The sequence below is a fragment of the Sus scrofa genome, chromosome 1 (genome assembly GCF_054392235.1).
Source record: "Sus scrofa isolate SSC_HxYL_T2T_F1_AM1 chromosome 1, Sscrofa_HxYL_maternal_Yorkshire_Landrace_v2.0, whole genome shotgun sequence".
NCBI classification, from domain to species: Eukaryota; Metazoa; Chordata; class Mammalia; order Artiodactyla; family Suidae; genus Sus; species Sus scrofa.
In genome coordinates this window covers 253773812-253797679 of record NC_139383.1, presented here as the reverse complement: position 1 = coordinate 253797679, position 23868 = coordinate 253773812, and the positions used below count along the sequence as shown (strand labels likewise).

Genomic DNA, 23868 nt, shown 5'->3' with positions numbered 1-23868 from the left:
AATAAAAGTAGTGAGAATGGGCATCTGTGTCTTATTTCAGATTTTAGCAAGAAGACTTTCAGCTTTTCTCCATTGAGTATTATATTGGCTGTGTGTTTTTCATAAATGGCTTTTATGATGTTGAGATATGCTCCCTCTATGCCCACTATAGTAAGAGCTTTATGATGAATGGATGTTGACTTTTGTCAAATGCTTTTTCTCCATTTATTGAGATGATCATGTAGTTTTCAACTTTTCTTTCATTAATGTGGTGTATTACATTGATTGATTTACATATGTTGAACCATCCTTGTGAACTTGGGATGAATCCCATTTGGTTGTGGTGTATGATGATCTTTTTTTAACATATTGTTAGATTCAGTTGGCTAAAATTTTGTTGAGAATGTGTGAATTTATATTAATGAAGATACTGGCCTATGACTTTCTTTTTTAGTAGTATCTTTCTGTTGGTATTAGAGAGGTGGTGGCTTTGTAAAATGTCTTTGGGAGTGTTCCCTCATCTTCAGTATTTTGGAAAAGCTTAAGAAGGATATGTTTGGTAGAATTCATCTGTGAAGCCATCTGGTTTTGGACTTTCGTTTGTAGGGAGTTTTTTTTAATGTTCAATTTCATTTCATTTCAGGGAGGTTTTTTTAATGTTCAGATTGATCTATTCAAATTAATCTATTTCATCTTGATTCACTTTTGGTGAGCTGTATGTTTTTAGGAAATTGTCCATTTCTTCTAGGCTGTCAAATTTGTTGGCATGTAATTTTTTATAGTTTCCCCCCCCTTTTTTTGGACTTTTTAGGGCCACACCAGCAGCATATGGAAGTTCCCAGGCTAGGGGTTGAGTCTGAGCTGCAGTTGCCAGCCTATGCCAGAGCCACAGCAATGCCAGATCTGAGCCACATCTGTGACCTACACCACAGCTCATGGCAATGCTGGATGCCTAACCCACTGAGCAAGGCCAGGGTTTGAACCCACAACCTCTTGGTTCCTAGTGAGATTCGTTTCTGTTGCACCATGATGGGATCAACTGTTTACAGTATTTTCTTACGGGTTTTTTGTATTTCTATAGTATTAGCTGAGATTTCTCCTTTTTCATTTCATAACTTTGTTTATTTGGATTCTTTCTCTTTTCTTCTTGGTGAGTCTGGAGGTTTGTCAATTTATCCTTTCAAAAATTCAGCTCTTGGTTTTATTGATTTTTTAAAATCTCTATTTTATGTAATTCCTCTCTGATCTTTATTATTTCCCTACTTCTACCTTTTCTTCCTCTTTTTCTAATTCTTTTATATGGTAAGTTAGGTTATTTGAGGTTTTACTTTTTTTTTTTTTTAGGAAAGCCTATATATCTAGGAACTTCCCTATAAGAACTGCTTTTGCAGCATCCCATAGATTTTGTATGGTTGTGTTTTGTCATTTGTCTCAAGGTCTTAATTTTATCAGCTTTAAAGTTTTCTTTTTTGATTTCCTTATTGATCCATTTTTTTTTTTTAGTAACATGTTGTTAAATATCTATGTAGTTGGTTTTTTCTCATTCCTTTTCATGAAATTGATTTCCAGTTTCATGCCATTGTGGTCAGAGATTTTTGAAATAATTTCTATACTCTCTATTGAGGTTAGTTTTGTGCCCTGGTATGTGGTCATTCCTAGAGAATGTTCCATGTGTACCTGAAAAGAATATCCTGAAAATATCAGTTAGGTTTAACTGTTCCATTAAGTTTAAAGTTCCATTTAGGATCTTTATTGCCTTACTGATTTTCTGTCTAGATCTGAACATTGCTATGAGTGAAGTGTTAAAGTCTCCTATTATTGTATTCCTATCAGTTTCTCCTTTTATGTCTGTTAGTATTTGTTTTAAGTATTTGGGTTCTCCCATATTAGTGGCATATACATTGATGTGTATAATATCTTCTTCTTAATGAATTTATACTTGATCCTTTTACCATTAAATAATATCCATCTTTATGACTTTTTTTTTTTTTTTTTTTACAGTCAGACCCACAACATATGGAAGTTCCTTGGATAGGGGTTGAATCAGAGCTGCAGCTGAAAGCCCACACCACAGCCACAGCAATACCAGAGATGAGCCACATCTCTGACCTATGCCACAAGCTTATGGTGATGGTGGCTCCTAAACCCACTGAGCAAGGCCAGGATTCACACCCACATCCTCATGGAGACTGGGTCAGGTCCTTAACCGGCTGAGCCACAATGTGAACTCCAAGGCCTTTGTTTTATAGTGTATTTTGTCTGATATAAGTATTAAGACTTCTACTTTCTTTTCATTTCCATTTGCATGAAATATCTTCCTATCCCCTCACTTTCAATCTGTGTGTCTTTGGGCCTCAGGTGAGTCTCTTGTAGATATTGTAGGCTCTTGTTTTTTTTTTTATCCAGTCTGCTTTTCTATCTTTTGATGGGACCATTCAGTCCACTAGCATTTAAGGTAATTATTGGTACATATGTATTTATTGACACTTTAAAGTTTTTTCTGCTTCATTCTATGTTTCTTCTTTGTTCCTTTGTGTGTGTGTGTGTATGTGGTTTGCTAATTTCCTTTTATTTTACACTTCTGTCCTCTTTTTTGTGAGTCTATTGTGTATTTGTGGTTGCCCTGCTTTTCAAATATGTTAATCCCTTTCTATATCTGGTTGCTTTAGGATGATAGTCATATAGGCTAAAACACATTAGAAAAAAAGAGCCTAATTTTCTTACTCTTTTCCCCCACCTCTTATGATTTTTATGTCCTTTTTTACATCTTCATGTTTATCCTTTTGCTGTTCCTTGTGCTTATCATTGCTTTCACGAATAGTTTTTTTTTTTTCCTTTTTGACCTCTATACTGGCTTATTAAAGTGATTACTTTCCAGTTGAGATTTTCTTCATCCTCTATCTTCTTATGTCTTTCCTATTTAGAGGAAACTTCAATATTTTTTTTATGATGTGTTCAGTATTGCTGTATTCTTTTGCTTGTCTGAGAAATTATTTCTCCAATTTTAAATGATAATTTTGTTGGTTAGAGCATTCTAGGTTGCAGATTTTTCCCCTTGAGAATTTTCAGTATGTCCTACCACTCCTTTCTGGCCTGCAGCATTTCTGTAGAGAAATTAGCTGATACAACTAAGAGTTGTAATGAAATATTTTTTTTTCTTGCTGCCTTTAGAATCCTCTACTTATCTTTAAATGTTGCCACTTTTATTGTAATATTTCTTAGTGTATTTCTGTTGTGTCCATCTTGTTTGGGACCCTTCATGATTCCTATATTTGCGTATCTGTGTCCTTTTTTAGATTTGGGAAATTTTCAGCCATAATTTCTTCAAATACATTTTCTGTCCCCTTTTCTCTTTCTTCTTATTCTGGGATCCTCATAATGTGTATATTTGCATGCTTTATGATAACATTTCTAGTACATTTTGATTACTACCCCATCTTTAATTTTTTCCATAGTAAACATCTCCATTTAAAGGATGTTTATTTCAAATAATGTTTCTTTCCTCTTCTGAAAAAAATTAATCCACAGATACTAAGAAATGCACCCATCTCAAGATAGACCCCCTTCTCCCATCTTCAACTTTCTTAGGAAAAATCAGAATAGACTTTTGACTTTCACTTAGAAATTGCCTTATTTATATGCTTTAACTTTCTAGAACTAAGCTGAAGAGTGGTAATGAAGTTAAACAGGAGAAAAATATTTAAGAATCAGCATTTATGGAAGCAAATTTAGGCAAATCTATGATTTAACAGAGTTTATCTTTGGTCTTTAGTTCTTAAAAAAATTACTGATAACCAATGTACCAGACATTTTGCAATTTGCTATTGATACAAAGTGAAAAAGATATAGTCCCTGCTCTCCAGGTTGTCACACATTACAGAGGTGTCCCCTTGTCCCCAGGGGATCAGTTCCATGACCCCCAGTAGATGCCTGAAACCTTGGATTATACTGATTCCTGTGCATACTATGTTATCTGATACATATATGCCTATAATAAATTTTAACTTAACACTCTCCACCACACAGTTATTTTGGACAAAAGGATGATTCATGGCTGAGCAGGACAGCACAAGATTTCATCATGCTATTCAGAATGGAGCATGATTTAAAACTGATGAATTGTTTATTTCTGGAATTTTACATTTAATATTTTTGGACCATGGCTAAATGTAACTGAAACCATAGAAAGCCAAATCACGGAATAAAAAAGTTAATAATTAACATCATCTATTGGACACTGGGTGTCAGGCATTTTATCATAGTATTTTTCATGCTTACAAGACATGTAACATAGGTATTACTACTCTAACACATACGCTTCCAGTCCTTGGGAATAGTTACTTTATCCTATTTTATATCAGATTCTTCATCTGCCCCAGTGGAACTGTAACCTATCTTGTAGGGTGTTGGATGGATCAAATGAAATTATAAAGTGTTTAGTCCAGTGCCCTGTACAATAAATATTCTCTCATCTCATCATCTTTCCTTGAAGCCACTTTGCTCGGAAGTGATCAACTCTGGATGCCTTTGAAAGGCATCAATCGTTGGAATGAGTAAACTAGGCAGTTGTGATATCATATGAATTGGGGTATATCTAATAAATCAACTGCAGGCTCCCACAGGTCATTTTGAAAATACCATTGGTAAATGATGAAGACTTTTTTAATGTTAAGGGTTGCTCCTTTTAACTTAGGTGTTCTCAGATCTCCCACTCTACTACTTCCGTCACTCCCATACCAATGACAGAAGTTACTGCAGATTTGATTTTGATGTGGTCGTTCGCTCATGACTTGAGAAAATTCAACCCTTTTTCACAATTGGAAGGAGAGGATTCAGGATGACCAAAAGAGTTGAGGCACACTGTATTCTGACCCTAACTTCCTCAGTAGTCGGTTCCATATGTTCTAAATGGTATCAAGTTTGTTTTGACACCATGTTCACACTTTCAGAGTTTTATCCTGGCTCCCATGAAGATCTGGCTTGTGGGTATTTATAGGACCTTATTAGAACACTATAATAGTTATTCATTGAGTACTAACCATGTAGACACTCTGCAAAATCTATATTCCTACCTTTAACTATATACATTCATTACCATATCTATACTCATTATCCATATTGACTCAGGAATTTTTATGAAAGTCCTCAAAAGAGAGATCTAGAATACGATTTAATTATCCCTTGTCATGGACATTAACAAAACTACTTGTTTTCCAACTTTGGAAAGGCATTATTTTCGAGAAGCTGATGGATTTTATTTCCTATGCTTTCTTACTTGCATAACAAAATTACTGGATAGGAAAGTTTTGTCAGGAAATGTGATTATATTAGTTCATTTGATTGGTGTTCCCTCCACCATTCCCACCCTGCCTGACTGGCTATAGGCTGTATTGCTATTTTCAGTCTGTATTAAAATATATGTCCCAAGGGAATCTCAGATGATGTATAGGGTAAAAAAATCAAAGTTGAAATCATTTGTAAAATAACAAGTATCATTTCATTTTAAGGATCAAAAATTTGTCTTGGTTTTTGGATCAGGCTCAATTTCTGCACTTCCCGGAAAATCCATTAAACAACCCTTGCTTTTAAAGGTGATGCTTCCATAGCTTAGTTTACGTTATTAAGGGTGTAACTCTTCAGTAAGTTAGTATGTTTTATCTATAACTTAGGGTTCAGTCCAACATGGGCTTGTACTCACCTATGAATCTTATGATCCTTCGGAGTAAGGGGTTCAGGTAACAGCATTCTCCGGTCAGAATTGTTTTCTCCTGGGCAATCAGAGATTCTCTGGTTGACTTTATGAAATACATGGATATCTCACCAATAAAAATCTGGAGAAGGAATGTTTAAGAAATGTCAAGTTTGAGAGGTGTCTGATAAAAGAGACCATGGTCTAAAAAAAAAAAAAAAAAAGACTTCTGAGGCTTCACAGTGCTTTTAAAAGATAGCATGGTGGAGAGATGGAGAATTAAAACGTAGTTTGCAGTCAACTCTTGAAAAGAACTCTAGAAAGCAATAGTGGATAATTTTAGATAGATTTAAGGTTATAATATTAAATTCTAAAGTCATATAAAATATAAGTTAAAATAATGGATCGAGCAATAGAATAGGATCTATGATAAGACTCAGGTTGGCTTTGAATCCTTTTTAACTGAATATGTGCTTTGCAATGATGAGGAATGACTGGGACAGCCAGTGTGCCAGTGTGCCTGTGTGCCCTGCAATAAATTATTACTTCATTATGTGGCAATGCTACCATTATTTACGTGAAAAATCCTTATTTGAACATGTTTTCCTGAGCTATTTTTCTCCTCCTCTGAAATGGTTGACTAGCACTCCTTTATGATTGGTACCTCTCTCTTATTATCTTGAGCTAATCCATACATATTACCATTTAAATCATAATGCCTTTGTGTACATTGTAATGTCCCTGATGATAGGGACCATATCTTATATTTCTTCATTAATATCTATAGCACCCAGAACACTGTATTCCCATTTAAAACAAGGAACTGGCATGAGAGAAGTTGTCACCAATTCTGACACTGCCCCAACTGAAGACTAAGAACCTTCACTAAAGAATAAAAAGTTCATAATTACCACCGCCTATTGCAAAGTGGGTGTCAGGTGCTTTACCAAAGTAGTCTTCATACTCAATAAATCCCTAGTGTATATAGCATCACCTTTGCTTTACTGGTGAAGGATGAAAGTGCAGCCAGGTTAAGTAACTTATGCTCCACAGCAATACAATGGCATGTGGAGGCACTGGGATTGGTACGACTGGAACCTAGTACAACTGGGTTCCAAAGTCCACACTCTCCACCACACTGTTTACCATTTTTATTTTCTGAACCCTCTATTTGGCACTTCCCCAGAAGCCTGTGATCTTATAGTTGATCACCATTGTTATGTATGTGCTTGTGGTTTTAGATAAACTTTTACCAGTGTTTTAAGAACTCTCATACTCCTCTTGCCACTAAATAATATATGTTTAGATGAATAATGATGTCAACGTCATGAATGGCACCTGAGTGACAGAAATTAAGCTACAGAATTAAAAAACTGGACTAATTCCCCTTTTTTTATGAGTGAGGAAAATGAATGTCTCAGGGACTTGGCCACACACAGCCAGACAGTGTCTGAAGCAGCTCTGGCAGGTGGCCTATAAATAGACACTGGTATCCCATTGTACACATAAGACACCTGAGGCATAGAGGGGTTAAATTATGTGTCCAAGGTCATCATAAATCCCATCTCTGAAGCCATGAACCCCTGGCTCCAGAGTCTTTTCTCTTAACTGCTATATTTTTACTCAGTAGTGATTCAACAAAAATTTTTGAATTTGTCTTTGATATTGATCACATGGAAAGCAAAACAAATTAAATGCAATATGCTTTAAACCATGAAAAACTGAAATGATATTATAGTACAATATAGAATGGTATAGTGGAAAGAGGACTATAGGCAAGTCAGAATGGGGTGAGAAGTTGGCAGGAACAGACCAAGTTCAGAGTAAGATAGGCAAAGGATGGGCCAGCTTGGATCGCCTTGGCAGGTGCTATTTATGTTTAGGAATATTTTGTGCCTGACATCCCTAGGAATTAACAACAAGTTGATGCTCTGCCAGGTAAAAATATGTAAATAGCTTTAAGAATGCAACCCTCTCTCTTTTCTCAGAGCTATCTCTGCCAAAATAACATGCCAAGGGGCTTTGTTTGTCCCCACCATAATGATGGACCTGCACTACTGTTCTTTACCTTTGTGAACAGATGAGAATGAATTCATGCATATTTGGATACATAAAGCAGTATTTTCTTTAGGGAACTTTCTCTTTTTTTTCTTTCTTTTTTAAGATTTATTGAAGTATAGTTGATTTACAATGTTGTGATAATTTCTGCTGTGCAACAAAGTAATTCTGTTATACATATACATGCATCCATTCTTTTTTGGATTCTTTTCCCACAGAGATTATCACAGAATATTGGGTAGAGTTCCCTGTGCTCTACAGAAGTTCCCCACTGACCATCCATTCCATATACTACAGTGTGCATATGCCAATTCCAAACTCCTAATCCATACCTCCCCCTAATTGTTCCATTTGGTAACCATAAATTTGCTTTCAAAGTCTGTGAGTCTGTTTCTGTTCTGCAAATAAATTCATTTGTATCTTTTTTTCTTTTCTTTTTTCTGCTGTATAGCATGGGGACCAAGTTACACATACATGTATACATACTTTTTCCTCCAATTGTTGTGATGTAAGTACCTAGACATAGTTCTCAATGCTACATAGCAGGATCTCATTGTAAATCCACATTTGTATCCTTTTTCTAGATTCCACATATAAGTGATATCATATGATGTTTGTCTTTCTCTGTCTGATTTGCTTCACTTTGTATGATAATCTGTAGGTTTATCCATGTTGCTGCAAATGGTATATTTCATTTATTTTTATGGCTAAGTAATATTCCATCCATACACACATATGCGCACACACACACACACACACACACACACACACACCATCTTCTTTAGCCATTCTTTTGTGGATAGACATTTAAGTTGCTTCCTTGTCTTAGCTATTGTAAATAGTGCTGCAGTGAACACTGATTGGGGTGCATGTATCTTTTCAAATTATGGTTTTCTTCAGATAGATGCCCAAGAGTGGGATTGCTAGATCATATGGTAGTTCTATTTTTAGTTTTATGAGGCACCTCCATACTGTTACCATAGTAGCTGTACCAATTTACATTCCCACCAACAGTGTAGGAGGGTTGAGGGAGCTGTGATCCCACAAACTACCTTAGCAAAACTTGTACATGAATCTCTTACTTTGTGTTTCTCTTGTCTATTCCTTACCACAAATATTACATGCTATTATAATTTGTTCTGGGATGTCCTGCTTGTCTTATTTTGATTATATCCCCAGGGCCTAGCCCTGTGTAAGGTACATAGTAGTTAGTTAATGGTGAGTGAATAAAGCATATTAATGAAGGTATTTTGGAATATAGGTTTAATGAGGTAGATTATAAAGAAGAAAATGAGCATCTTTCCAGACCTACTTAAAATATCCCTTCTTCCCAATGACTTTGCCAGTTCCCCTCAAGAAAAGGAAGACCCTGTCTTGTCTTTGCTCCCACAAAGAGCATATTATACTTACCTCCAACTTGACATCTATGCAATTAACTGTAGTTATTGTTAGTGTGTCGCTCTTTGTTTGACTATGATGTCCATATGGGAAACACTTTTCCCCTTCCTTGCATGGTAACTAGAACAGGGACTGTTGTATAGGAGGCTCAATCAACCTTTGTTGAATTAATAAAAGACTGAATCTTTAGAGGACCTACATATGTTTAGAACCCTCTGACCTTAACTGCTCTAAAGATTTCTCTGCAGAAATTACCAGCATAAGAATGTAAAAAACATTGGATGTATTGCATAAGAATGTAAAAAACTAAGGATGAAGTAATACAAAGTAAACTATCTCTTTTAAACTAAATTTACTCATAAACTCATTTTGAATTCAATAGTTCTGGAGAGGGAACACTCACTGTGCCAGGAATTGTTCTAGCACTAGAGACGTAGCTGTGAACAGAGCATAGTAAGGAAGGACACAAATAAACCAATACATATATAATATTGTGAAATGACATGATTAAAAAGTAAATTAGGGAAATGGGATGGAGAATGGTAAACACATAAGAATAAGAAAAGAAATAAGCATTGCTTGGGAATTGCCTTCTGGTGCAGCAGATTAAAGATCCATCACAGCGGCTTGGGTCACCCCTGTGGTGTGGGTTTGATCCCTGGTCCAGGAACTTCTATATGCCATAGGTGCAGCCAAAAAAATAAAAAATAATTTAAAAAATTAGAAATATCTATTAAACAAAAAGACTTGGAAATTTTTTTAAACGGCATTTCTTGCCTCATCCATTTTATAAATCCAAAATATTCTTACTCTATAAGAAAGAGATAAGCAAATTATAGAAGTTCTCCATTTAGTGAAGGTTTTCACTATCCAAACAAGAGGGCAGAAAAGCAAGAAAATGTGAGAGAAGATCTACACAAAACCTGTTAAAAACACACATATGCACCCATATACACACACTAAAATCTAAACAAAATCACCCCAAACCAAACCAAACTTGTCATGTGGAAAACATATGGGGCTTAAATAAATCCATAAATCCTCAGACTCCTATGTCAGAGGTGATAAGCAGTACAGGAATTGATGCTATTTGTCAACAATATTCAACTCAGGTATGAAACATAAAAGATCAGAGCAAGGATATTTGTCAGCCTTTATATCTGGTTACTGACACATACTTTCAATATAGTAATAATGAATGTTAAGATAAAGCAGGAAGAGAGGGAGGAAGGGTGTCATTTTATAACTAGTAGTCCTGGTTTTCAGTTCAGATTGTGTGATGGACACAAAGGTTGTTGATGAAGCAATGCAACTTTCAGATTGCACTGAATGGGCTTCCTGGATGTTTATTTCACTGTATTTTCCTGATCACACATAAGGTGCTGCTTCTCTACACTGGGTCCTAAAGTCTCCTACAGGTCCTGATTCTGCTGAGAGGGATCGGGGGAGAGAAGGAAGATTCTTCTTGATAGAGGCAGGGGTCTCTCTTCTTTCCTGCCAGGCCACCAGCCCATGTTGGAAGCATTTCACACACTGGCAGATTTATGACTCTGGTTTTGGCAATGACTTGGTCCCTTGGCATATACACTCTGCCTCTATCTACCACTCTGTTCAGAGAGCATCTGGGGCATGTGGACCTCGCCATGTGTTCAGCCCTGGTTGCCCTGCCTATTACAGCCTTTCAGATTGTTGGCTAACAAACATCCTATCACTCATATAGCAAATGAGAACACCCTCCAGTGAGAAATGATCAAGGTCAAAGTCTCGATCTGGCCATAAACAAAGTGCAAGTGAATTCCATTGATGTGTCTCCCATCCCTCAACTACGCGGCTATAATTTTAAGTGACATAAGACATTTAGATAATAGTAAATATAAGTAGTGAGTATAATTCTTGATTAAGTTGTCTTTCAAATATGGAAACCCAAATGGCAAATAAACAAATAACCCTGGAATGTAGTACATCAGTTTGGTGTGTTATCTTTCATACCTTCTTTCTTTTCAGTGTTTAAAGGAGGTCTGGTAAGTCATAAGTAAGTGATATAAATGCAAAATATTTAGGGGGTAGTGTTTAGATTTCAGAATATAAACCGTCTGCAGAAAAAGTCCCTGGAAGATGTATTATAATTTCATATGGTAAAGGGGATTCACCATGGTATTTGTAGCTGTCATCCTTGTTAGACTATATGTTATTATGTATGACATTTACACACGTATGACAGTTGTAGCTCTGGTACCTGGGGTTCACACGTAAGACGACAGCAGCTCCAGTACATGGCAATATCAAAGTCATTGTTGTTTCTTGAATGTGGGCTGTGAAGTTGAAATTTCAGCTCTCTTCCAACTTGATGTGTGACTTTGTGAAAGCAATGGAAACTTTCTGAGCTTTGGTTTTTCTTTTCCTTTTTCATGATTTTGAACATGAGTAATAACTATATCAGAAAATTGAAAGTATTAAAAAATGCATGTCAAAGCACCTGTAGGTACTCAAAGAATCCTTGTTGCCTTCACTTACTGGTCCAGGCAAGAGAGTATGTTGACACTGATTTAAAAAATATAGGAGTTCCCATCATGGCTCAGTGGAAATGAACCTGACTAGTATCCATAAGGATGGGCGTTCAATCCCTGGCCTTGCTCAGTGGGTTAAGGTTCTGGCATTGTTGTGGCTGTGATGTAGGTTGGTAGCCACACCAGTAACTTCCATATGCTGCACCTGCAGATCTTAATATATGTATAATATATATACAGTCCTGGATTAAGGAAACACCATGTGCCGTGAGCTCTGCTCTGACCTTGATCAGGTGTTTGATCTCAGGCCACTGTCCATCTGTCAGCTTCTCATCTTAAAGACCAGGAGATCTTTAAGTTGCTTTTCCAGGCCTAGCATGTCTGTCTTTATGATAGGAACTGAAATCACATAACTGGGCTTCAGTCTCCCTTCTGTGGGTTAGGCTCTCCAGGGCCAGCACGGTTTCTTGCAATGCTTCTTCCTTCAGCCTTCATTCACTTTTAAAATCCCATGGGCCTTTGCTTTCACTAAGTAATCTTCCCTTAAAGCAAAGTGGACACAGCTCAGTCCAGGGTCATCACTTTGCCCAATTTCACTATCACCTGCATTCCTAAAGGACGGCAGAAGCTGTCAGCCCTCTCTGGGTTTCTCCTGAAGAGGAGAGGGTTCTTTGCATAATTCTCAATATTAATGTCTATATACCTTCAGAGGTTAGAGTCCAAGGGATTTTTAGATGTTTCCAATATTCTTCCTGGGTGGCTTGTTTACTCATGAGCATTTCCAAGAAAGGTAGCCATGGTTTTTTTTTTTTTATGTAGATTTTATCTAAAAGTGACCCAGGGAGAGTTGTCTGGTGGCTCAGTGGGTTAAGGATCCAGAGTTGTCATTGTTGTGGCTCAGGTCACTGCTGTGGTATGGGTTCCATCCCTAGCCCAGGAACTTCCTCATACCATGTGTGGCCAAAAAAAAGTGACCCAGGGGATTTTAAATGTACAGACTGCTGCCAGTTCTGACTGCAAATGTCTTCATGCTGTGCTTTAGTTGTTCCTAAAGAGTGCCATTGATAACCCAGATCTATAGAGAGGTTCTAATCCTCTCAGTTGCTGAGCTGTGTTTGGTTCAAGAGCACTTGACTTCTGCTTTCTCACACCAAAGTAAAAATAAAGGATTTAGCTTTAGACACGTCCTATGCCTTTTGAAGCTGAAAGCTTCCATAGAATCAAGGCTATTTGGATGATGGCATTTTGGAAATCATTCAGCAACTCAGCTAATGAGTGTTCTGTGGATTGGGGCCTCATTGGTGACCTTAATCCGGGGTGGCATCTACCCATTCAGAAGACTGTTTTCACTTGATACTTGCTACAAAATGCAGTACCAAGGTGACACACTACATTTCCAAAGCAGGGTATTCTCTTGAGCCTTTTTTTCCCCTAGACAGTGGATATAAGAGAAATGGGAATTGAAAATGAGTTAGCTAAAATAAAAATTGTTCCTTGTGGAGCCCTCATCTGCCACAGGGACAGAAAATAGGGAAATGGATATTCTTTAAGTTTTTTTTTTAAACCAACAATTAATGAGGATATCTATAATTCTTCCCCAGGGGGGAAATGTAAATTGTAATGTGGTCATGGTAAAAAAAAAAAAATACAAAAATAAACAAAAGAGGAAGTCATGTGATAATGTATTAAAGAGGGGAAAAAAAAAGATGTGAATGATGAAGTGTTAAAAGGGGTTTCAACACAGGAGGCTGTTCAGAGTCTGGAAGAGGCAGATGATGGGGCAGTACAGGGCCCCACACTGTCTCCTTTGCTCCGGCAGCTGCATCCCTGGTCAGCAGCCAATAGCCATTCATTTATCGAGGCCCTGTTCTGTGATCCACACTGTGCTTTGAGCTTTTATACTCACTGCAAGAGCTTATGGCCCAGAGATCCCCCAAAGGAAGGGTCACAGTTTCCTCCAAATTGTGCCCTTTATCCAATTGGGCTTGTCTCTTCCTCTCCTAGGAAATTCTAGATGAGTCTATATGTACACGTGCACGCTTGCATACACACTGCAAGCTGTGTCAATTCTCTCAGGCTGAGTGTCAAATGTTCTGCTGCTTCAATTCTAAATACTCCCATCACTTTGTTGAGAGGCCAAGGAAAAGGTTTACTAGCCATTTTCTCATGCCCTGTGGCCCTGAGGCTGAGATAAAATGAGTGTAAATCAGATTCACCACTAAGTTAAATCCTCTTATCCAAAGAGGCTCTCCGCCTTTGACTCTGAGTATGTGAGTTTATTCAGTGGGCCTGAGGCAGTTGTTAGGCAAGGCTTCCACCCTGGTCAGAATATACCTGCAGGTTTCCTAGAAGCGTGGGCCACTGCTTTTGTATAAATGGTTCTGGACACAATAAATCCCCCAAGCTCTAACCTTTCCTAAGCCCCTATACAGTTTCTCCCACAGGGCCTTGCCTCAAAATGATGCAGATCCTTTCTGACAGCTAAGCACAAAAGAAGAAATAGGAAATGACAGGAAAAACACATGGCAGAGTCTTTTCCCTCATGCCTTTCTTCTATGTCCCTACAATTAGTGCCCAGCCATGGAGACATATGGCAGTGCTGGGTGCTAGGTTTTTTGTTTGTTTGTTTGTTTTTTGGTTAATGCACTAGAGAATACACAGAATGCCAGACAAGTCCAGGTTGAGCTACCTTCTTTGAAAATTGCCTTCAGTGTCACAGAAGTCACACCTGAGTAGTCTTGCTTTCTTTCTACTCCAGGGAAAGTAGGACATGGGTTAAAACAGGAGTGTACACACACACACACACACACACACACACACACACACACAGTGCCCTTCTATAAAACCCTTGGCTAGGCACAGGGGTATAAAATTGAACTCCAGAAAGAAAGTCAGGACAGACTAGGGAGTTAGGAATCTGACATTTGGAGCCTTCCAATTGGAAGGTTCTTTTTCAGCTTTCGAGGAATATTAGGATGGGAAAGATCTTGGAGATCATTTAGTCCAACCCCACTTTTTAGTTACAGATAAGAAATCAGACCCACAGAGGGGATTCTCCTTATCAGAGGTCACACAATTAACAGGGGCAAAGACACAACTGGATCCCTGCTTCGCTTGACAGATGAGACCTGCGATAGATGACCCTGCAGTGCGAGGAGAGTGAAGGATACGCACGCAGAGGCCGGGGCTGTGCTGAGTTAGGTACTTGGGATCTGTATTCAGGTGGCCCAGTAAAGACTGTTCCGTGTCTCCCTGGGAAGGGCAGACATGAACATGGCTTCTTGCTCCCTGGTAATGGCCCTGAGCATCAGGAGATTTCTGTTTTCTGTCCTGTCACTGCTCACTTATATTCAGGTCTTGGGAGAAGATTAAGTACCATCGGCAGGGTTCCAAGGCCACTCAGCTCTCAGCTATTAATCCATCAGCTATAATCAGCACTGGTTCCTAGCAATGCCCCTCAACTGAGAGGAAAATCAAAGTGGAACCAAATGGGTGGGTAACTGTCCAATCACATGCAGAACTAGCTGCAACCTTCAGAAAACCATTTAATGTAGCTAGTCTCAACATTCTGATCTGAAGAATGAAGGGAACTGGACCACACATTTTCCCTGTGTACTTTGGGGTATCTCTTGTCTCGTTCACTGGGATGTTATGAGAATAAATTAGGCAAGGATTTCAGGACACAAGTAAATCAAAAGATGTTTTTGCCATCATCATGTTCAGCACATGAGATATTCCTCAGCACATATCTTGGAGGTCTGCCATCATTGTTGGCCACATTTTTCACCCCAAGAAGCAAAGGAATAGAAGTCTGAATCAGTGTTCCATAATTGAAAACTCAAGTAAAACTGTAGGTTCTTATTAGTCAGTTCACTGTCCATTGGCCATGTCACCTCGGCTTCCCATCAGAGCATCTGACCCCTATGTCAATTTGTGTTACATGGGGAAAAGGGATTGATGGAAGATATATGATCAAAATTTGTACTCTGCAGAAGAGTTTCTGCTAAAAATATTAGAATGAAATATTTATCATTTTTGCCTGGAGAGAAGAGAAATTCTTCATAAAGTTCTGTTTTTCTATTTTTGGTTTTTGGCCATGTTTGTCTTTGTTTATTAGAATTGCCATTTTTAAGCCTTATTAAAGATTGGTCATTTCATAATTATGCCAGAAGAACTGGCAATGTTTTAAAAATATATCTTTCAAACTTGAAAATATTGCATTGATGTAGAATTTAGAAAAAAAGTATAAAATTATAATGGAAGAAAAAAATTGTACCACTGGCACTCAGAGATAATAGCTATAAATTTTTAGCCTATTTTTTATTTTTTATAATTTGGGATTATACTTGTAACATACACAAGGTATCATCTTAGGTTCTACTAAATATTCAGACTCACAAATAACCACATGCTTCATTTGGCACTGGTCCACTTGGGAGGAACTATGGCTTTCCAACAGGGCAGCATCTCTTTTGCACATGTCCTTGCAGTATAGCAAGTACATGCTCATGTGCAAGGAGAATACAGACAGAGGATGCAGGAGCCACCCTAGTTTATAAGACTTATCATGTCTCATAGTAGTGAATATATGGTATAGCAATTCTATAGACATAGCTTCCAAGTTCCCACACTGGACCTGCCAAGTTTCCATAGTCACTGCACATGGTACCTTCTTGGATAATTATAGTCCTGAGTTCAGATGCAATTCACCAATCAAGGGTTAATTTTGCCTAGTGACATAGCCGATACATATCTTTTTCTAGGGAAACAGAACTAGAAAACTAAAGGAAGGTCAGATTCTCTCGCAGAAGGGAAACAGCTTTTATCTGCAATACTATATACAATTTATTAGCCTTCTTAAAATTTATCATTAAATCACAAGCATGTTTCATTGCTATTAGAGGTGTTTCAAAAACATGGCTGCCCCATAATGTATTTACACAATCCTCTAGCTAAATACTAGCTATGCATTTAGCTAGTGCCAAGTTTTCCACTCTTCAGACTAAAGAACATCCTTATACACAAATCTTTATGTTTATATAAAACACTGATTACCTCCTTAACAAAAAGTCATACGATGGAATTAATGACTGAGTCTGAAGTTTATAAAACTTAGTACATCTTTGACCAGCTGCTTTTCAGAAAGATAATGTCAATTACATTTTGACTCAAGTTGTGTGAAAGTAACTACACCTTTAACAACATAGATTATGCTTATTTAAAACATTTGTAAATCACCTACACCTTAATAAAAAATGGAGATATTAAAAAAACATTTGCCACTCTTATGGGGAAAATGTTGTATTTAAAAAAATTACTTCTCTTTGACAATTGAGTTTAGAAATGTTTGTATGCATATAGTTAATTTGTTTTATTAATTGTCTATTTTTGTCTTCTCATTTTTATTTTGGGACGCTCATATTTTTAAGTATTAAGAATATTACTTTGTAGTGTCATATGCAGCAATTTTTTAAAATGCAGTCTTTATTTACCTCTTCTTTTGGTAGAAATGCTTGTTTTCAGATAGACAAATCTATCCTTTTCTATCTCCTTGAATCAACATTTCTAAATGCAGATGCTTTTGTGGGTATGTATGTAGACTTTCTAAGTGTTTGAAATCCACATTTTTCTCACTTTGTAATGTACATTGAAAAGCTTTTTATTTATTTTTAGGTTCTGGAATAGTTTATATAGTTACAGATTTTCTATCTCTGGAAAATTTGAGAGTTTATATTGCAGTTTTCTGTCCCTACTATTTTGCAAGATAAATTTTAGACATGTTTGAAAATTTATTCTATTGTTATTCATCTGTTCACCTTTCATACTTCTTTTTAAGGCATTTTTAGTTACCTTTTCATAGAATATTATCAATTTTATTGAGAGGTAAGCATGTATTGGCATAGAATTGAATACACAATTTCAATAAAACTCCAGTGTGGACTTTTAAAAGTTTATATATTTTTGCTTATTTTTTTCTCAACTTTTTTTTCTTTTGCCTTTTTTTTACATTAGCCTCACCAGGGGGTTGTACATTTTAGCCATCAATTCAATTTTCCGATTCACTGATTTTTTTTTTTTTTTGGTTTATAATTTTTATTAATCTGTTTCTTTTGCCTTCCTTAGTTTTTTTTTTTTTAAGGGGAAAAAAACCCTCTATAAACACAAAAAGTAATTATAGGAGAACCTAGGCAATGATATTTCTTGGGTCTGGAAAGAAGAGAGGAAAATAGGTTAGTAGGTCAGTTGATCACTCAGAGAATCATGTCTGAGCACATGAGAAAATATGCTTATAAGACAGGAAGAAACCAGGGTCTGAATCCAGACTAAGCCCACTGTCTCCAGGTAGAGTCACCAGGTAAACCATTTCAGGTAGAACACACTGTGGCATCGAGGTTTTATCTGAGGTACATGGAGATGTGTATTTTATACTTGGTCTTATGCCCTGGGCTGGGTGTGAAAGGATAAGAGGAAGGTAACAGGGATTTGGAGATCAGCCTTCCTCTGGGAGATGGCACGACCCCCATCACTCTAAAGAGCAGGCGTTACCAGGGTTCTCAGTGGAGTTTCCTGTTCAAGGAGAGGAAGTTCGTCTATGATTTTGAAGAAGGTGAAGATCAATTTCCAGCCTGGTTCTTTGTTTTCCCTACTTCTAACCACAGCCAGATGCTGTGCCAAGTCATTTGTATGAATCATTTAAGTCTCATGACAACTCTGTAAAATAGGCAGTCATATTATTCCCATTTTTACAGGAGGGAACAGTAGAATGACTTGCTCAAAGTCACATAGACAGAATGTGAACCCTGGTAGGTTGGACAGCAAGGCTTCTTTTTAATCAGTTGAATAGATCATGTTTTATCACTGCTGACTTTAATTCCTACCACATGGTCTCGTCATTTAAGGGGCAGCTTGTCAAGCCTAGGCTCAATGATCAAAATGAACTTCAAGTACAATGACTCACTATGTCAATATTATTTCTCCTCAAAATTCTATTCCATTTCTCATTGTACAACAAGAAAATCATTTGCATAGAAAGCAGTATTTGAAGTGAATATCTGAGCAATCATTACATTCCTCAGCATACCTGTTGGTGTTTTTATTGCTGCCCCAAAAGAGAGGGGAGTGGGAGAGGACAAGAGGAACGAGAACTGGGGAGGCAGCTTTGGAAGAGAAAGCAGGGGAATAACTGAGATGCCATCCCAAATAATCTGCCCTTGTAGCACGTTCAGACATAAATGTTTATTTTGAAACATTCTCAAACTCATTTTTAAAATCAAAATCAAAATGTCTAAGTGTTGAATCATTTTACCAGACAATACAGATCTGTGAGGTTTATGCTCCCTAACAGTCTCCCTAAGAGGACTGTCTGGCCGTTTTTGTTTTTTTGTTTGTTTTGTTTTGTTTTTTTTTTTTTCCTTACAAGAGAGAAGAATGCAATCAATGAAAGTAAAGTAAAGTTGCAAATTAATTGAATGTAATGTGATGTGAGCAGAGCCAGAGCCAAGAATGAATCACAGCAAACTTAAGGTCAAGCAGTCTCTCTCATCTCTGGCCTCTCTGGACGTTCAATCAGAAGAGCAGGAGACACAGGCCTGGGTGATTCTATTCCACTCTGATCTGGGTCTTTATATCAAGGCCAGCATTCCCATTCAAGACCACTTCTGAACATAACACAAGCACAGCGTTTATTTTCAAGAGCACAGTAGCTATTCTTAACATAGCAGCCAATCATGCCTGTTGATGTACACATTCAAACATGCTTTTTTTTTTAAAAAAAAATCTATAGATATATTTAAATTCAGATACAAAAAAGCAAAAGCCATTTATAAAAGACAAGGCCCATTTAAATGAGATTTTATGTAGAGCTCTACTCACTCTGTTTTGGCTGAAACAGGACATGTCTGATATGGTGAACGCCCAGGGATAGAGGAAAGAGGAGAAAGGCAGACAGAAAATGTTTAGGATCTGATGATAAAAAGAGAAATCTATTTCTGTACTTACAATAGCCGTTGGGGTGGCAGCCAGCACACAATAGAGCACCAGAGGGGTGATGAAGCTTTCTTCCTCTGTCCCCGGGTAAGGCTTCATTAGGTCTCCATCCTGACAGAAGAATCCTTGGATATGCACCTGAAAAGTGTCAGTGCATTCGAAGTAGTAGGCAAGCAGCACTGTCCCAGCCATGATGACAAGCTGAAAATACAGCATGGCCACATAGAGACATTAGCTGGGCTTTGGAGCAGCGCCTGCCCCTCAGAGCACACTCCCTCCATCACCCCGGCAGCTCTCCTTGAGCTAGTACTGGCAAGTGTGTACGTGTCTGGCTCAGCGTGCTCCAGGCTCGGGGAGTGTGTGCTTACTTGTCTGCCTTGTAACATCTGTCGTATAAACCTTCCAGCAAATAATGAACAGCTCCAATCCAAGAGGCAGACCATAGCAAGGCTTGTAGAGAGAGACCCAGCTTCTGCTGTCCCTCCCAGAGGATACATGGGAACCGAGACAATATTGCCATTCAGGACAGAGGCAAAAGTCAAAGGGTGTTGGCATAGGGATTGGCCAGGTGTAGATGTGAGGTCTGTTCATAGAAAATTTCATAAAAGGTTAAAGACTTACCTTATTATAAAGTATTAGAGGAAGGTAAATGATAAATGAAGGAATGAACGAACAGGGAAGCTAAAGCCTAGAAAGTTTAAGGGATATTTTCAAAACCACCCCTAAATTACTGGCACATATGAAAACATTGTACAGGTATCCTGTCTCAGTCACAACTTTTATGCTTTTCTGAAAAGGTTTTGCCTTTATTCCAGAATGCTTTCTACCAGGAAAGGACTTCGCTAATGATCACACCTTATTATAGACGTATATTCTTCATAAGGTTGGGACTCAAAAAGGGACACAGTTATTCTTTCATTTGATTCAAAAATGTCCTGGATACTCAAGGAGGTTTAGATGCAGCCTTTAATAGGTATGGGGAGTTTGGGGAGTATGGAAATGCCAACCTTATTTTTCTCTTTCGTATTAAGAAACATCAAAAGAGCAAGATTAAAATGGTGATAAAGGTGGACAGAAGTTTTTGAGGTTATGAAATCACAGAAAATTAAACTGGAAAAGATCTTGGAGGTCTTCCTATCTAAAATCTTTATTTCACAGATGAGGAAACTGAGGCCCAGCAAGGAGAACTGACCCCCGCTGGATTACTAACAAGTAAAATAAACACATGCTTAGACTATCAGCAAAGCAGGGAAAATAAAATGGAGACAAAATATTTTAAAATGTTGTTTTGTTTAAAAGCATAAAAGTAATCATGAAGGGAGTAAAAAGTAGAACTTGGTAGGGCTTCTTTGTGCCTCTTTTATGGATTCACATTGTTCCCTTTGGAAGCACATATGAGACAGCAAAGGGGAAACATACTCTTTTGAAGATTTAGCCTAAAGTTCTTATTCTGGTCCTCGAATGACTAATCCAAGGTCACATAGTTAGTGCTAAACCCAGGACTAGAAACCCACATTTTCTGATCCCCAGGAAGAAAAACACCTGTGTCATGGCACTGACCTTGCCTCTTATACAAAGCATGGAAAGTTGGGGTGGGGGGAAGGCAAAGTAGTTCAACTCTAATGCAGAAAGGCACCATTTAGCATCCCTATGCACATTCACTTCCATTTCTTTAGCTGGAGTCTTACACTCTGCCCACTCTCTGACACAATACAAAGCTTCTCCTTCTGGGGAATTAGTTCTATAATTCCTCCTCACTCTAGCAGGAAGCATTGTTTTCTTAAAGGGTCATTTGGGTTAAGAATCCTCACTCAGTCGTCCATTTTCTCTCACTCAATGCCTTTCCTCTTTGGTTCAGAAGCCTTTGAGCATCTCCAGCTATAATGTGTCTAAAGTACAAACTCCTAACCATTCTGCTATAAATGTCGTTACATTTTGGCCCTATCTATCAACACCTTTATCTCCAGGTAGGCCCCAAATCATACTTTCCAATCACTATCTCTTACACTTGACTTGTTTCTGCCCTCTATAAGGATTATATTCCATTATCTGGAATTTTATACCCCTCTTCCCTAGTGGATATTCTGTCACAACTTCTGACCATCCATTAACCTCTGGACATTTGCATGTGTTTCTCTGTACCTGAAAGTGTTTACTGGCACCACATGTGTATTATCAATGCTCATGCCAGCTATCTCTACCATTTCAAGCATTTTATTTCTCTTCTCTCTAGCAACAGAGAAGAGACTTGGATCAGTATGTTTCCTATAAGAACGAGAGACAGGTGCTTCCAAGCTGCTCCACCAATGGGTGCTCTTGCTGGCAGCTAGTTTATAAAATCAAAGCCATGAAGTTTCTGTTTCTTTTGTGCTGCACTGGTCAACTGAGTTGACTCGATGGGAGGGAACCTAACCAGGGGACTCAAATATTTTGGAGCTAACACCAGCATTCTAACAGTTTTGGGGCTTTGCCTCTGTCTGTCTGTCTGTCTCCTGCATAGGCCTGATCTGATTTCTGTATCTCTTACCCATGTTGTAGGAAACATATTTCTCTCTCAGCTTCATCAGCCCTGGGAGAAATCTGCTTGGAGAACAGTCAGGATTGATGGGAGATTTCTGGATTGGACAAAAATAAAAACGGCATCTAGCTTTCTCCATTAAGGAAGAATATTATATTTTATTGGGTGCATCTGTACTACCACTTCCATTTAAAAAAGAGAAAGGTAAAAATAAGTGAAAGCAAATACATACACACACACACACACACACACACACACATATATATGTAAGAAAACTTAACAGAAAAATGAAGACTAGAAAACTTTAAAACAGAATCTTCTTAATACCAAATACATTAAAATTAACAATAACAACAAAAAGGCTAAGGTCAAGATGTCTAAATTTGAAATATATAGACAATCTTAAATAGGCGCTTGGCCAGTTTAATCCTGGAAACAGCATTCAGAGAATACTGAATGGATGGATGTATCAATCAAGTGCAGAAGGACATAAAGAACAGAGAACCTTGGAGATGCAGGGTGGTAGAGGCAGATGTGGACTTCAGCAGCCCCAGGACAGAAATGACCTATCAGCCTGAGTCAACTTGCTTTGGCTCCTCCCCGGAGTAGCCAGAAACCCTTTCTTGTCGTTTTTAAGCAATCCTCAAACTGCCCGGAGAGTCCTTAATTATGCCAGTTAGAGATTCATAGAAGCACAAATAGAACAATTCAGATTTTAATTTCAAGTTTTTTTTTTTTTCTATTGAACATTCTTTTTTTGACCATATCTTAAAAAGAAGCTTATGTATTTACTGCGGAAACAGGAACAGCACAGTCATGTTGACTCTGCTTCTATGAGGAGAAAGGTCTGCCTTGCAGCACTGATGACAGCATACAATTAGCCATCAGCATCCTCCCTGCCTCCTCCCTGTCCTGGGCCGTGATTCCTCACTGTCGAGGTTCATGTCACTGGTGCCAGCTGGCACACTTGTCATCTCTGGTGCCTTCTTGAGCCCCATTTAGGGATGCATGGAGGGAGGCCATAATGTTGGTGTCACATGAACAGATGGTGATGCTGTGCTGGACCTAAGTGCTGGTGGTAAGGTTGGCAACATCAGTGTGAAAAGAGCAATTATGGCTGTGGGGAGATAACAAGGTGTAAGGAGCTCACATAACAGGGATTTTCCTCAGCTGTCACTTTCTAAGAATGACAACCCGATATACAAAAATGCATTAAATCCAGATCATTCCACAAAGATTCAGAAGACAGAAGCCAGCAATATCTGAAATTCAGCCTCTCAGAGTTGAGAGCACTGGGTTTCTACCCAGGCCCCCTGCTGATTAGAGAAAAGTGAAAGTCACAGAGGGAGGACTGGGAAGGTCTCCAAGCTGGGAGAAGAGGCTGAGATGACAAGTACATTTTCCTTTGGTCGGTAAAGTCTGAAGCAATTGTGGACCACTGATTTATGTGACATGATACAAGCTGAGAGAGCAGTGGATAGATGATGGTGTGATGGCTCATGTGAGTAAGCATATGTATGTGTCTGCCTAAGGATATAGGGGCAGACACCCAATGTGGCAATGAGAGTATTGGTGTCTGGTCTGGAGCATAAAGGGCATTTTTCCAACTGGGGAATCCTAGTACTAAGTGACCAACCATCTTAATTTTCCCAGGACCAGGGAGTTTGCTGGGCCATGGGGCCTTTATGGGCTAAAATAGAGCCTAAAATAAATTGGGGTGCTAAGTCACTCTA

The 23868-nt window shown here is 38.1% G+C and overlaps 2 protein-coding genes across 18 annotated transcripts in view; one reads left to right on the top strand and one right to left on the bottom strand.

Moving 5' to 3' along the window:
* Positions 1-23868, bottom strand: part of PLPPR1 (phospholipid phosphatase related 1) — a 337564-nt gene that overhangs the window by 79757 nt on the left and 233939 nt on the right. For all 7 annotated transcript variants that reach the window (XM_084991232.1, XM_084991261.1, XM_084991265.1 and 4 more), the window contains 2 exons: positions 19630-19818; positions 5678-5810 (listed from right to left, as the gene is read on the bottom strand). In XM_084991232.1, the coding sequence (XP_084847358.1) occupies positions 5678-5810; positions 19630-19818 (322 nt within the window). The remainder of the gene's footprint in view (positions 1-5677; positions 5811-19629; positions 19819-23868) is intronic.
* The window catches only part of LOC146407117 (uncharacterized), a 101116-nt gene that overhangs the window by 34294 nt on the left and 42954 nt on the right, over positions 1-23868 (top strand). The gene's annotated exons all lie outside the window — the stretch shown is intronic.